General features: G+C 39.9%; 1 protein-coding gene across 2 annotated transcripts; it reads left to right on the forward strand.

Moving 5' to 3' along the window:
* The first annotated feature begins 267 nt into the window (after nucleotides 1–267).
* On the forward strand, nucleotides 268–9345 carry LOC129173751 (gastrula zinc finger protein XlCGF57.1-like). Of its 2 annotated transcripts, none has more exons than XM_054764845.1 (2): nucleotides 268–667; nucleotides 7652–9345. In XM_054764845.1, exons 1-2 carry the CDS (start codon nucleotides 304–306, stop codon nucleotides 8995–8997), a joined length of 1710 nt encoding a protein of 569 aa, XP_054620820.1. In that variant the 5' UTR covers nucleotides 268–303; the 3' UTR covers nucleotides 8998–9345. The 2 variants fall into 2 exon arrangements, with proteins under 2 accessions (XP_054620820.1, XP_054620821.1); XM_054764846.1 differs by lacking the exon at nucleotides 7652–9345 and adding an exon at nucleotides 1418–3906 and having other exon boundaries at nucleotides 277–667.
* Nucleotides 9346–12992: the final 3647 nt, after the last annotated feature.

Here is a 12992-nt window from a genome sequence, read left to right on the forward strand (position 1 = left end):
GAGTACTGATTTTGGGCCAGAAGAAGCCGCCCGCCAATATTGTGTCATACATTTGTATAAGGGAACATCCGGATTTAAATATTAGCGTTAAAAAGAAATTGGTAGTGGAAAAGGACCCAAGGCAAGTCAATATCTGAGAAGCAAATGCTATAGATATGTATACAGATGGGTCAAAAATGACGGAGGTAAGGTCGGAATTGTATATATGTAGCACTACAAAACGATTATCGGATTAGCTATCAGTCTAAACAACAGAATAGACATTATCGTCGACTACAGTGGATAGAGGAAGTGAAGTAAGTTATGTACATACAGCCCATGTTACATACTCTGTACAGTAGTTGGCAGTATGCATCTGAAAGTCATGGTTGCAACCCGCCATTAATCCAAAAGAAGAAGACGAGGAAGAGCGGGAAGAAGAAGAAGAAGAAAAGGGCGGAAATTAGAAGGAAAAAGGAAAACATTAGTTCGGTAAAAGACGACGTCAAAATGTTGAAAGATTTGGTAAAGGAGCGATTGATGGCGGCAGCTGATGAAATTTTCGAACTGTTTGAAAGAACGATAGCGTCATACGAGGAGGAACTTTGTCGAACCAGAGCGGAGAAGGAGCGACATCGACGACAACTGGAAGCTGTTTGCAAGACACCATCTGTGCTACGCATTGAAGGTATCTTTACATGCTCACTGATATTCTACTTTTAACATGTCTACTCAACCCAGGCTTCAGATATTTGTCCATATAAACGTTTACAGTCATCCCAAAGCTACCACTAACTGTGACATGTTCTAAAGCTTTTGAACATCCGCGGTCAAATGAACACAATCCAACACGAAGGCCACACTATGGAAAGATACTTTATTAGTGGGTGGGCATATCGATACAGCGATAATGTCGATGCCGGGTGTATCAGTATTGGGTCAATACTGGCGTGATGAAATCAATTATTTTCTGTGGCTCCTTGTTGTGTTGTTCATATTGTTTATAAACTCAGGGAATACGTTCTCGATTGTAATAAAAGGAAATTATTGTATTGTTCTCTTAGTATTTTTTGACATTGTTTTATATTGTTGGAATTATGTATTGTTAAATTGTCCACAAATAAGTTTGTTGATACAATTGTTTTGTTTTTAGCCTAAAATCTGTGTCCTGTGTTTTATCCTGTTCAAAATCATTCAAAGATCTTAAAAAAAAGTACAAAGTATCAACAATACTTGGCTTGTATTTAGTTAGTGTCGGTTTGCTATCAAAATGTGCAGTACCACCCCTATGCATGGCAATAGATGCGTATTGAATGTCACTGTCCATTGCGCTGTAATGAATATTTAGCAAGCCTTGAGAAAAATACTTTCCCAGATGGTATGCCAGAAGAAAAGGAAAATTATTAGGGTTGAAGTTTGTGTTGCTTGTGTCCTGCAGACGTCCAGAAGGTGATTTGTCGTCAAGAAGAACGTCCTACTCCACTTTGCTCTACTTTGAAGCAGGAGGATCCACACAACCCCGACGTTAAAGAGGAAGAGGAGGAACTCTGGGTCACTCAGGAGGGAGAATGTCTTTTAGAGCAGGAGGAGACTGCTCTCACCGAGTTGGCAGGTATTTCAGTGAAGACTGAAGACCATGAAGGGCCTTCAAGCAGCAGCTCACCACAACACATGACAACAGAATCTGATGAAGACCACTGTGGAGGATCACAAGCAGACAACCTCTTACCTCCACTGTCAGACAGTGACGACACAGCATCACACTCTCATGAGGCTGAAGACAGAGACGACACCCAAGGACCTTTGAACAGCGTTGCTGACTGTGAAGGTGATTCGAGGACTCAAACTGACAAAAAACACTCTGAATGTTCTAAAAAGAAGGCGGGTAAAAAATGCTTGACTTGCCCAGTTTGTTGGGAAAACATTTCCAATAAGAGCGATTTGACTCGACACATGCGGTCACACACTGGCGAACAACCTTTTAGTTGTTCAGTTTGTCATCAAAGATTCTCTCACAAGTCAAATATCAGAACGCACATGCGGACACACACAGGAGAAAAACCTTTTGGTTGTTCAGTTTGCGGTAGAAGATTCTCTCAAAAGTCAAATATGATGATACACATGAGAACGCACACAGGAGAAAAACCTTTCAGTTGTTCAGTTTGCGGTCGAAGATTCTCGGAAAAGTCGAGTATAGTTTCACACATGAGAACACACACCGGAGAAAAACCCTGTATTTGTTCGATTTGTGGCAGAAGATTCTCGGAAAAGACCAACATGATTTCACACATGAGAACACACACCGGAGAAAAACCTTACGTTTGTTTGGTTTGCGATAAGAGATTCACTAATAAGGTAACTATGGTAAAACACATGAACATACATGAAAGAGATAAACCTGTTGATTGCTGATTTGATTGTGGTGAAAATTTTGTGGAAAAAAAAAAATATAGGTGGTCCACAGGTTATGTTGTTTCATGGTAATGCACCATCTCCCGTGAATTCATTAAAAACACTGGACTCACTGGAGAATTATTTAGGGTGCGCTGTGGAATACCACACGATATGCTCAGTATTGGCCGCACTTGTTTCAGTGGCTTGACTGTCGCGACCATCATTGAGGATAAAGATGGTATTGTAACGTCTACTCGGATGTTGTAAGGATGATGATGATAATGAGGTGGTCGATAAATAATCTCTTCATTTCACAAACAAAACCGTCTACTGTCCACGCAGCCATCCTTCTCCTCCCCACCCACATGCACACAGTCAGGCCTCAGCCTGTCATGTTCACAGACACTCGGAAATCACAAAACTCAGAACACATAACTGCCAGGGTGCTGATCCTGTGAAAGTGACAATAAAAAGTGTAAGCAGCAGTGCGGTGGTCTTATTATTGAGATTATTTTTTTTATTTTTTATTACTGTTTACTTTCACTCATTACTGTATTTTATGTCCTTCATGTGTTCTATGTACAGTGTGAGTGACTTAGGAGTTCATTTAGACTTACACCCTAACGCGACCTACATCACAGTCTAGGAACGGAACTCGTACGTATACCCGAGGACCACCTGGACAGTATAAGATACACACGTACAGTATGTACATATGTATATACCGTAACTGAATTATGGATATTGTGGGACTGTCTTGGTTGAGGATTGCGTGGAAGTGAGGAACAGTACCTCTGGACTGGCAGGCCGGGTGATGGTCTCCCATTTTAAGAATGGTGACTGGAGGGTGTGTTGCAACTACAGAGCGGTCACACTCCTCAGCCGCCCTGGGAAAGTCTATTCCAGTTTCTGCAGAGAAGGGTACGACTGTTAGTCGAACCTCTGCTACATACATTTGCAGTACTAAACACAAAAACTGTCATTTTCAAGTAAGGAGTACATGTACCATGGACATTTGTAACATACTGTATATTTAACATTGCACATCTTTGACATTCATTAGTGGTATTTTAGAAAAACAACCCATAAAACATGGGTTCTGTGGTATATTCTCCATCTTGGATAGGAGAAGCGGTATAGAAAATGGATGGATGGATTTCACTTTGGCTTCTTAGGTGAACCAGGAGTGTCTAAAGTGCAGCCTGGGGGTCATTTGTGTCTTGCAGCTTATTTTTTTACTGGGCCATGGCATATTCTGATATCGGAAATAAACTCTAAATGAGGAAAAATGCGGACTGTAATGAGACAAGGTTAATAATACGCTTGGGTGACCTCAGTATTGGGTTGATACTAGCCTGATGTGATTGATATTTTTCGGTTCTCTCATGTTTATTTTCACTGCTGTGTTTTCTTGTTTTGTGTTGTTCGTATGTTATATTTTGTCAAAGGGTTTGAATGAGAGCCAATAGTGTAGTAGTCGTTTAGTTGAACAGTATGAACAGTTTGTCACATGTGTAGGCCCACTTTGAAATAAATTACTATTGAGAAATGCTTGTTTTGAACATGTCTTTCAACGTTATCGTTTTTGCAACACACACACAGGTAAGCCATTGATGTAGGTATCTGTCCATGTAGAATTTAACTTTTTTTTCCGTCTCTCTTCTGAGATTGGAAAAGTAAAACACTAGAATGCGTAAAATTGGAATCAGTCAAAAATCTCTTGACACTCATCCAAAAAGGCATTCAACGGATATTCAACCCACCAGATGGTTCACATTTCGGTGGAGTTTGGGAGCGGCACGTTCGGACCGTAAGAAGAATCCTTACCCAGTTGTTGAATCAGCAGCATCTTGTTAACGATGAAAGCCTCCAGACATTGTTTTGCGAAGTTGAAGCAATTGTCAACGGAAGGGAGATAACAAGAGTCTCTAATGACCGCAACGACGTAAAGGCACTGACACCGAACCACCTGCTTCTTCTCAAGAGACAACTGGAGTGTTCCATGTATGCACAGAGACAGTGGAAGCAGCTGCAATACCTGGCAGACATTTTTGGAAGCGCTGGATTAGAGAATATTTGCCTCTTTTACAAGAAAGACAAAAGTGGCTGATGCCAAGAAGAAATCTGAAGCCAGGAGATATGGTGCTCATTGTCGATGAGAGCGCACCCAGAGGTTCTTGGTTGATGGGAAAAGTTGAAAAGACAGTTTGTGATCCAAATGGGGTAGTCAGACGTCTATTTGTCAAAACTAAACCTAACATTTTGGAAAGGACCACAGAAAAACTGTGTTTGGCACTTGAAATGGAGGAATGATAGAAGTTAGCACTGACATGTTTGAAGTGTTGAGTGCTGAGCAAATTCTGTACAAATTTGTGTGTAAAAAAACTTTGACTGCTTAAAAAAGCTTTGACTGAAGTGAAATGTAAAAAAAAAAATGGTCGAAAGTCGCTTTAATGTGTTTAAGAGAATTGTTATGCTCCTTCAGTAACAATTAGGGGCCAGAATGTAAGCGCTTGGTTTATATTTCATTTACTGGCTTGTATACGTAGCAACTAGAGTTAAGTTACTTCAAAGCATAAAGTGAATGTTTGCAGTGTTTGATTACTGTGTTTGACTTTGAGGGTTTGTCATCATTTGTCATGCCCTTTAAGAGCAGAAAGTTACGTGCTTCATTGTGACATGCTCTGTGACATCAAGTCAATAAAAACGTGTTGGCGACCGGGAAGCACACGGTTGTTTACCTTGTGAGTTGAACCAAGCTAACTCAACGAGTAACCTGATCAAGGCGAATCGGAGATCACGTGTTATGAGTGTGAAAATGAGTGTAGTTCAAATGCTGAGAGTGTTGGTGAATCAGCGATTCACTGCGGTGGTTGAAGAAATATTTGCAGTGTTCGAAAGAACGATAGCGGAGTACGAGGAGGAGCTTTCTCGAACAAAACAGGAGAACGAGCGACAACGTCAAGCACTGGATGCTTTTTTCAAGCAGCCTCAAGTTGTGTTACACACAGCAGGTTTGTTTCATTCTTAATCACAGGTTTGCTCACTTTATATTCTGGTATTCGACCTATTCCTAAAGAGATTGTCTATAGGATGTTGCATTGTTTTGTGACGATGGTCAGGGGCGAAGCGTCACTGTTGCCAACATTCCAGTAAGAAAAGTAGCCATTGGCTGTCGTAGAAGTCATCGCCGTCATTTGCATTTGATGTTGTAAAACGGGTCTCAAACTCGATTTCACTGGGGGCCGGTGGAGGTAGAGTCTGGGTGAGGCTGGGCCGCATCAAGTATTGGGAGTAGGGCTCAGGGTACCTCACGATATGATACAATTCACAATACATCCATGTGATAAAACCACCGTTAGTTCAGTGTTGGTGTTTACTTGCCCCTGTAAGTATGTAAGTAACACTGAGCTTGCCTGAATGTTGCGGGCTGCAGTTACACTTGGCTTTGATGTCCAGTCGCAGGCCGCAAGATGCGATTTGGTGGGCCACAAAAGGCCTGCGGGCCACGAGTTTGAGACCCCTGTTGTAAAATGTTGTAACAAAAAACAGAACCTCTTGGGAGAGACAAAAAAGTGAGTAAAAACACCTCAATTACGTTTAGAATTACAGATAAATGTAATTATTTGTTAATTTAAAATTGGCCGTTATTCAATCTAAATAAAATAACATCAAATGTGTGTGGAGCTCCACAATGGTGTGACTGCACACTGCTGGCTTGTGACTCCCTTTGGGTGGGGCGGACCTGTCTCATTGTTGCTCAGTGGGAACACAATAGTACCCAAATACCAGGAAACTCCCCGACGACACCTGAAAAAGTTGCTAGATTTGTCGCTAGCCGCTTTTTTGAAAATGTCGGCAAGGGGGGTTGGATTGTCAGCAGATCTAGTGACAAAATCGCCAAGTTGACAACGCTGCATTGCATAACATTCTGGGCCCGCACACACAAGCCTCCTGAAGGGCCATCCCCCACCCTTAACCCAGACACCCACCCGACACACACACACCATCATCTTTAAGTTGTTTACGATGGTTTGTGAATTGTGTTGTTTTAAATCTGACCCCCAAAGTAGACTACAACAAAACTATTCTAATTTCCTGTACAGGTTACTTAGAACAATTGCTACGGCTACTGTACAATAATACATAACCACACAGTCAATCAGATTTCAAAAGAGTGCTTTTAATGTTAGCTGTACCGTGCCACACACGGACAGCGAATTTTCATCAAACTTGGGAGGTCTGCAGTAATCTCTCCTTTATCACGGTTAAATGGCCCCAGACCTGACTGTGATGAATGAGTTTCTGTGAAGTAGGATTCTTTATTCATAAAGCAAATATTTTTCAAGTTGGAGCACAGAAAACTTGTTGACGAGCTTAACATTACCAGAGACCTCTAGACATGAACTAACACCCCTATAGTCATCATTACACTTGTATTATCCAATAGAACAGACATTAGAGAAAATGAGCCATTTCAGACGTAAATAAGACCTGTGCTCGTGTGTTGCTAAATGTGTTCCGGATGTCTGGAAGGCAGGAAGTGACGACAGGGTTTCAGAGTTGAGTTTTAAGCTTTGAGTGACTTATGACTGCAACAGTAGCCCATGTTATTATGTTATTATTATGCCTGTTGTGAGATAATTCAAACCCGCAATAAAAGCCTGTTGTTCCGGTGATCAAGTCTGATGGTTGTGTGCCTCACTGAACATTACCGGAACATTACTGACACCTAGTGACCAGTGTAGAATACTACATAGTGTCACGTCTTTGTGTGCATCTTTTGAATGCCTCATATTTGTATTTTAGTTCATGTAGCCATTTTCATAATTGGAAATTCTGAATTTAGGCAAAAAAATATGTAAAATTTTGTACTGATATCGGTTCGATATTGGTTTTGGCAGGTATTCAAGGCTGTAATATCGGTATTTTATCTGAAGTGAAAGCGTTGTATTGGGAAACCCCTTGACATGATGCTGCTCTTAATTTGATTAAAGCGACTTTCATAGCAAAATGTTTTTAACATTTATGACGTCGGTTTTCATGACTAACAAATTTAAATAAAAGAAAACGAGACACGTTTTCAGACACGCAATATTTATCAGACATTGATGTTCCTCTCAACTTGTTAAATGTCTATCAACATCTCTATCATCGTCCATCAACACAAAGAATCTTTGTGTTAACATCATCAGTCATAAAGTACTTATTTTCTCCTTTCATCAAATTTGCTTACTTTTTTTTGTAAAACGTGTGTTTGTCTTCTTGTGTCCTGCAGACGTCAGTGGAGAACATCTTCAGCACAAGGAGCCTCAGCCCCTCAACATTAAAAAGGAGGAAGAAGAGGATCACAGAATCAGTCAGGAGGGAGAGCATCTTGAAGGACCGGTGGAGCCTCCAGTGATTGGTGTCCCTGTGAAGAGGGAAGATGAAGACAAAGGTCCAAGTGAGGAGGAGAAGAGAGAGGTGAAGCCTCCAAGCAGCAGCTCAACTCAACACATGACAATGGAAGCTGATGGAGACCACTGTGGAGGATCACAAGCAGACAAACGCTTAGCTTTACTATCACATAGTGACAACACAACGTCACACTCTCCTGACACTGATGATGAAGACTCTAAAGCTGATCAGACATGTCACACTGACAACACGCGCTGGAAATGTTCTGCGTGTGACAAAACATTTTATGACCGTCGTAATCTGAAAAGACACATGCGAATACACACAAGAGAGAAACCACTCATGTGCTCGGTTTGTGGTAAAAAGTTCTCGCAGAAGCAGCATTTGACAAGACACACGCGAATACACGCTGGAGAGAAAAGTCTTTCCTGCTCAATCTGTGGTATGGGTTTTGTATGTCACACGGACAACACACACTTGAAATGCTCTCGGTGTGATCAAACTTCTGAGCACATGAGCGCGCAAAATGGAGAGAAACCATATGCCTGTTCAGTGTGTGGTATAGATTTTGCACAAATTGGTAATTTGAAAAAACACATGAGAGTACACATTACAGAAAAACCTTTTTCATGTTCATTCTGCAACAGAAGCTTTTATGCTAAACCAAACCTTGTACAACACATTAGAATCCACACTGGTGAGTTACAATTTTCATGTTCAAGGTGCAGCAAAAGCTTTCATGACCGAGCAAAACTTGAAAGACACATGAGAATACACATTGGTGAGAAACCACATACCTGTGCAGTGTGTGGTACAGGTTTTGCGCAAAGTAGTCATTTGAAACAACATATGAGAATCCACACTGGTGAGAGACCATATTCGTGTTCAAGCTGCAGCAAACGCTTTTATGATCGAGCAAAACTTGAAAGACACCTGAGAATCCACACTGGTGAGAAACCATATACCTGTTCAGTGTGTGGTACGGGTTTTACGCAAAATAGTAATTTGAAAACACACATGACAATACACACTGGTGAGAAACCATATTCGTGTTCAAGCTGCAACAAAACCTTTAATGACCAAGCAAACCTTAAAAGACATATAAGAATACACACCGGTGAGAAACCATTTTCCTGTTCAGTGTGTGGTACAGGTTTTGCGCAAAATTGTGATTTAATAAAACACATCAGAATACACACTGAAACATATGATGAGAATGTGTAGAAATGCAGTCTGTGTGATGAAAGATGCACTTAAAAGTTCCAAGTTAACAATGCTATTATATTTAGTGCTGGCAGCAGTAAATGAAGCTGTGGGACTTTAAATAAATCGTGAAGATTTTAACTTTGACTTTCTAACTTATAACATGTTGACATCGTCGTGTGTGTGTGTGAATTCTGGGCACCATGGGGGGAAAAAAAGCATTGGGCTGTTGTGACCACACCCTTAATTTTGGGTGGCCCTGTCAGTCAGGGGCCTTCAGAACATTCCAAACCTTTCCTGCCCTTAGAAATGTTTGAAACCCCTCAACTGCTGGGGGTCACCCCTGTGTATAACACAATCTTGTTAATGTGCTTGTACCATTTAAATGTAATAAAGACGTTTAAAAAAGCTGAGTGTCAGTCCATTTTTTTTAACACACAAGCGAAACCATTTGTGGTTGAACCTACGCTGAGTATCAGTCCATTTTAACACACAAGCGAAACCATTTGTGGTTGAACCTACCACAAGGGCTGTTCCGCCAAGCTCATCAGCGCACCCAACATCCTCAACATCGAGACCCAAGTTTCCAACAAGGCTAATTTTCCGTGCGCAGGGTCAACTTCCACACCAAAACCAACCACGAGATTTCACTGTCAAGTCGAATTCACAGATGAAGGAGGGAAAGGCTGTCCGTATACAATATGGCAATCCCAAAGTCCATCTCTGTTCAGTCTGCAGCGCAACAACCACAGTGTTGTACAACGTACAGCTACAACATTTCCGCCACACCACAAGCTCCAACTGTAGCTGATCTGTACCATCATGCACGCCATCTCCCACAATGCATCTCTTTCATGAGAGCATTTGAGCATTGTGCGGAGCAGGTTAAGGAATGAAACGTGTTGGGAAGACTTATACGTTTTTAGTGTACTACAGATATCACTGATTTACTTCCCGATCCTATACTGAGTAAAATTCAGGCTGGTATCGGCGATGCAAAAACACCTAATGTGTGTGGTAAATTATTTAAAATAGGCTATTTCAAATTATAGTGTAGCTCATAGCATACAAGACATCAGAGTAATTTATTTATTTTACGCTGAAATATGCTGAGGTAGTGGCGTGATTTACAATATAGAAAAAAAACCAGGAAAAAATTATATAAAACGTGAAAATGGTGTTTTAAACGGTAAATAAGGAAAGTCATAAAACCATTAAAATAAATGATTATTAAGAATTACTATAAGAATTGAACGTTGCCCTTGAGTTTTAACTGCTTTCTCTAAGATCTTGGAGAAAAATGGAAGGTTGGATAGTGCTCTGGAGTTAAAGTGTGGCTCAAGGTTAGGTTTTTTAAGAAGCGGTTTGACCACAGGTGGTACGTAGCCTAGCGATATATTGATTATCTTGAGAAGAGCTGTGTTGACGAATGGGGAAGTACCTGTGAACAGGTGAGCAGCGATGGGATCTAACTCACAAGTTGAGGAGTTTGAGGAGGAAATTGCAGAGCCTAGTTCAGAAAGGTTGATGAAGTAAAAACGGTTTAAGTGTGTGTCAGTCATCGCCATTTCCTCTATGGCAGGGGTCTCAGACTCGCGGCCCCCGGGACGATAGTTTGCGGCCCCCGTCTTAATATGAAAGATTAATATTCGTGTGGCCCGCAAGTTTGATATGAATGACACTTGTCGTGTGCGGAGCTGAACGAACCAATCACGGTGAGGTATATGGCTCTCAAGGGCGAGACCTCGGCTGAACGAACCAATCACAGTGAGGTATATGGCTCTCAAGGGCGGGACCTCGCCTGAACGAACCAATCACGGTGAGGTATATGGCTCTCGAGGGCGGGACCTCGGCCAAGCAGTACATCCAACGTCTCACCGCCTTGACTCGTTCGCTCGCTCATTCATTCATTCCTCCACTCAGCTGGGCAGAGGAGAAGCCGTGAAGCCGCTGACTCCCCTCGGCGCCGCCGCTTCTCCGCAGATCTTTTCTCAGAAATGAAGGAGACGCTGTGATCTGTGATCCAGCCTATGTCTGTCTGTCGCGATCTCAATCATGGCCGATGGCGCTCAGGGAGCTGCTGTGTGTTTGTTCTTTTCCGAAACTCTGACCTATGTAACAGTGCACTTTTAATTTCTCCTTTTATGTATAATTACACAAAGTTGGCTTTTATTTTGACACACCTTTACAGTACATTACTTCATGGATGTCTTTGGCGCTTCCTGCCCCCCTCCTATTCCCCTTGTTTCTTCATTCATATTTCATATTCATATTCCTTCTTCCCTGTTTCTGTAACCCTGGGGAAGAAGGTATGCTTTCTCCATGTTCCACTTTTCATAATCTATCATTAATCTCCCTTAGATAATGTCACCCATCCCTTTTATCACTATAACTTTGTACATGATTTCCTTTTTTGAACCCTTTTATCACAATACAGTGATAAAAGGGTTCAAAATGAAATCATGTACAAAGTTATAATTATAATTAATTATAATTGTAATGTACAAAGTTATAGTTAATTATAATTAATTATAACTATAATTAATTAAGAATAAGAACATCAATGAAATCATGTACAAAGTTATAGTTAATTATAATTAATTATAACTATAATTAATTAAGAATAAAAAAATAAATGAAATCATGTACAAAGTTATAGTTAATTATAATTTATTATAATTGAAATGTACAAAGTTATAGTTAATTATAATTCATTATAACTAAAATTAATTAAGAATAAGAACATAAATGAAATCATGTACAAAGTTATATTTAATTATAATTAATTATAATTGTAATGTACAAAGTTATAGTTAATTAGAATTAATTATAACTATAATTAATTAAGAATAAAAAATAAATGAAATCATGTACAAAGTTATAGTTAATTATAATTAATTATAACTATAATTAATTAAGAATAAGAACATAAATGAAATCATGTACAAAGTTATAGTTAATTAGAATTAATTATAATTGAAATGTACAAAGTTATAGTTAATTATAACTGATTATGTACAAAGTTATAGTTAATTATAATTATAATTAATTAAGTATAAGAACATAAATTAAATCATGTACAAAGTTATAGTTAATTAGAATTAATTATAATTGTAATGTACAAAGTTATATTTAATTAGAATTAATTATAATTAAGAATAAGAACATAAATCAACCAATCAGTGACTGATTGGTTGATTTATGTTCTTATTCTTAATTAATTTTTTTCATCTTATTTTGTGTTCAAAAATAAAGATATTTGAAAACATTGGAATGTTTTTATCAGAGCTTTTCTTGTTGAAATCCGAAAGCGGCCCCCAGACAAACTGAGTTTGAGACCCCTGCTCTATGGTCACCGTATTGGAGGGACGTACATCAGTTAATCGGGGGAGGTGGTTTATTTGGGGTCAAATAGTGGCAATTTTATCACTGCAACCGCAGGTTACATTATTTTTGTGCACCGCTCTGAATTACCCATGTAGAACGTTGCACTTGTTCTGCTACCGGTTCCGCTTTTTGCGCTAACATGTTAAATCATAATAAATGCATTTTTTAACGATGCATTGACGGCTTAGGTTGGGGCACACTGGTTTAAGAGCAACACTGTATTCAGTTGATAAAGCAGCAACAGACAAATGTGAGGTGTGGGGGGTAACAAAGAATGTGCAGCATGTATTGATGGAGTGCAGGAAATACATATCACTGGAAGGTGTTGACGGACAAATTTTACAATATAGGTAGGAGCTGGAATTTAAAGGGAATGTTTGGAAAGGGTGACAATACCAACATTTCTAACCAGGCTCTAACGGGACATCTTACGGACACGGGGTTAATTCATAAGGTGTAGAACAGTTTTTTGGTTTGTTTTTCTTTGCTTTTTCCCCTTTGCAAGTCTGTAAACTAAAGACTCACTCAACTGTACACACTCCGGTACAATAGGTGGCGGTATTCGCCTTAACGTGTCATGAACAAGAAGAAGAAGGGCAGTGCGGCTGCACTTTATGAAGGCGGAAGAA

The sequence above is a fragment of the Dunckerocampus dactyliophorus genome, chromosome 21 (genome assembly GCF_027744805.1).
Source record: "Dunckerocampus dactyliophorus isolate RoL2022-P2 chromosome 21, RoL_Ddac_1.1, whole genome shotgun sequence".
In the NCBI taxonomy this organism is placed as follows: Eukaryota; Metazoa; Chordata; class Actinopteri; order Syngnathiformes; family Syngnathidae; genus Dunckerocampus; species Dunckerocampus dactyliophorus.

Bases quoted from the DNA above. Each gene is read 5' to 3' on its own strand.
- LOC129173751 (XM_054764845.1), top strand. From the start codon at position 304: ATGTACATACAGCCCATGTTACATACTCTGTACAGTAGTTGGCAGTAT. The intron at 668-7,651 runs GTATCTTTACAT...TGTGTCCTGCAG, and splicing joins ATCTGTGCTACGCATTGAAG to ACGTCAGTGGAGAACATCTT.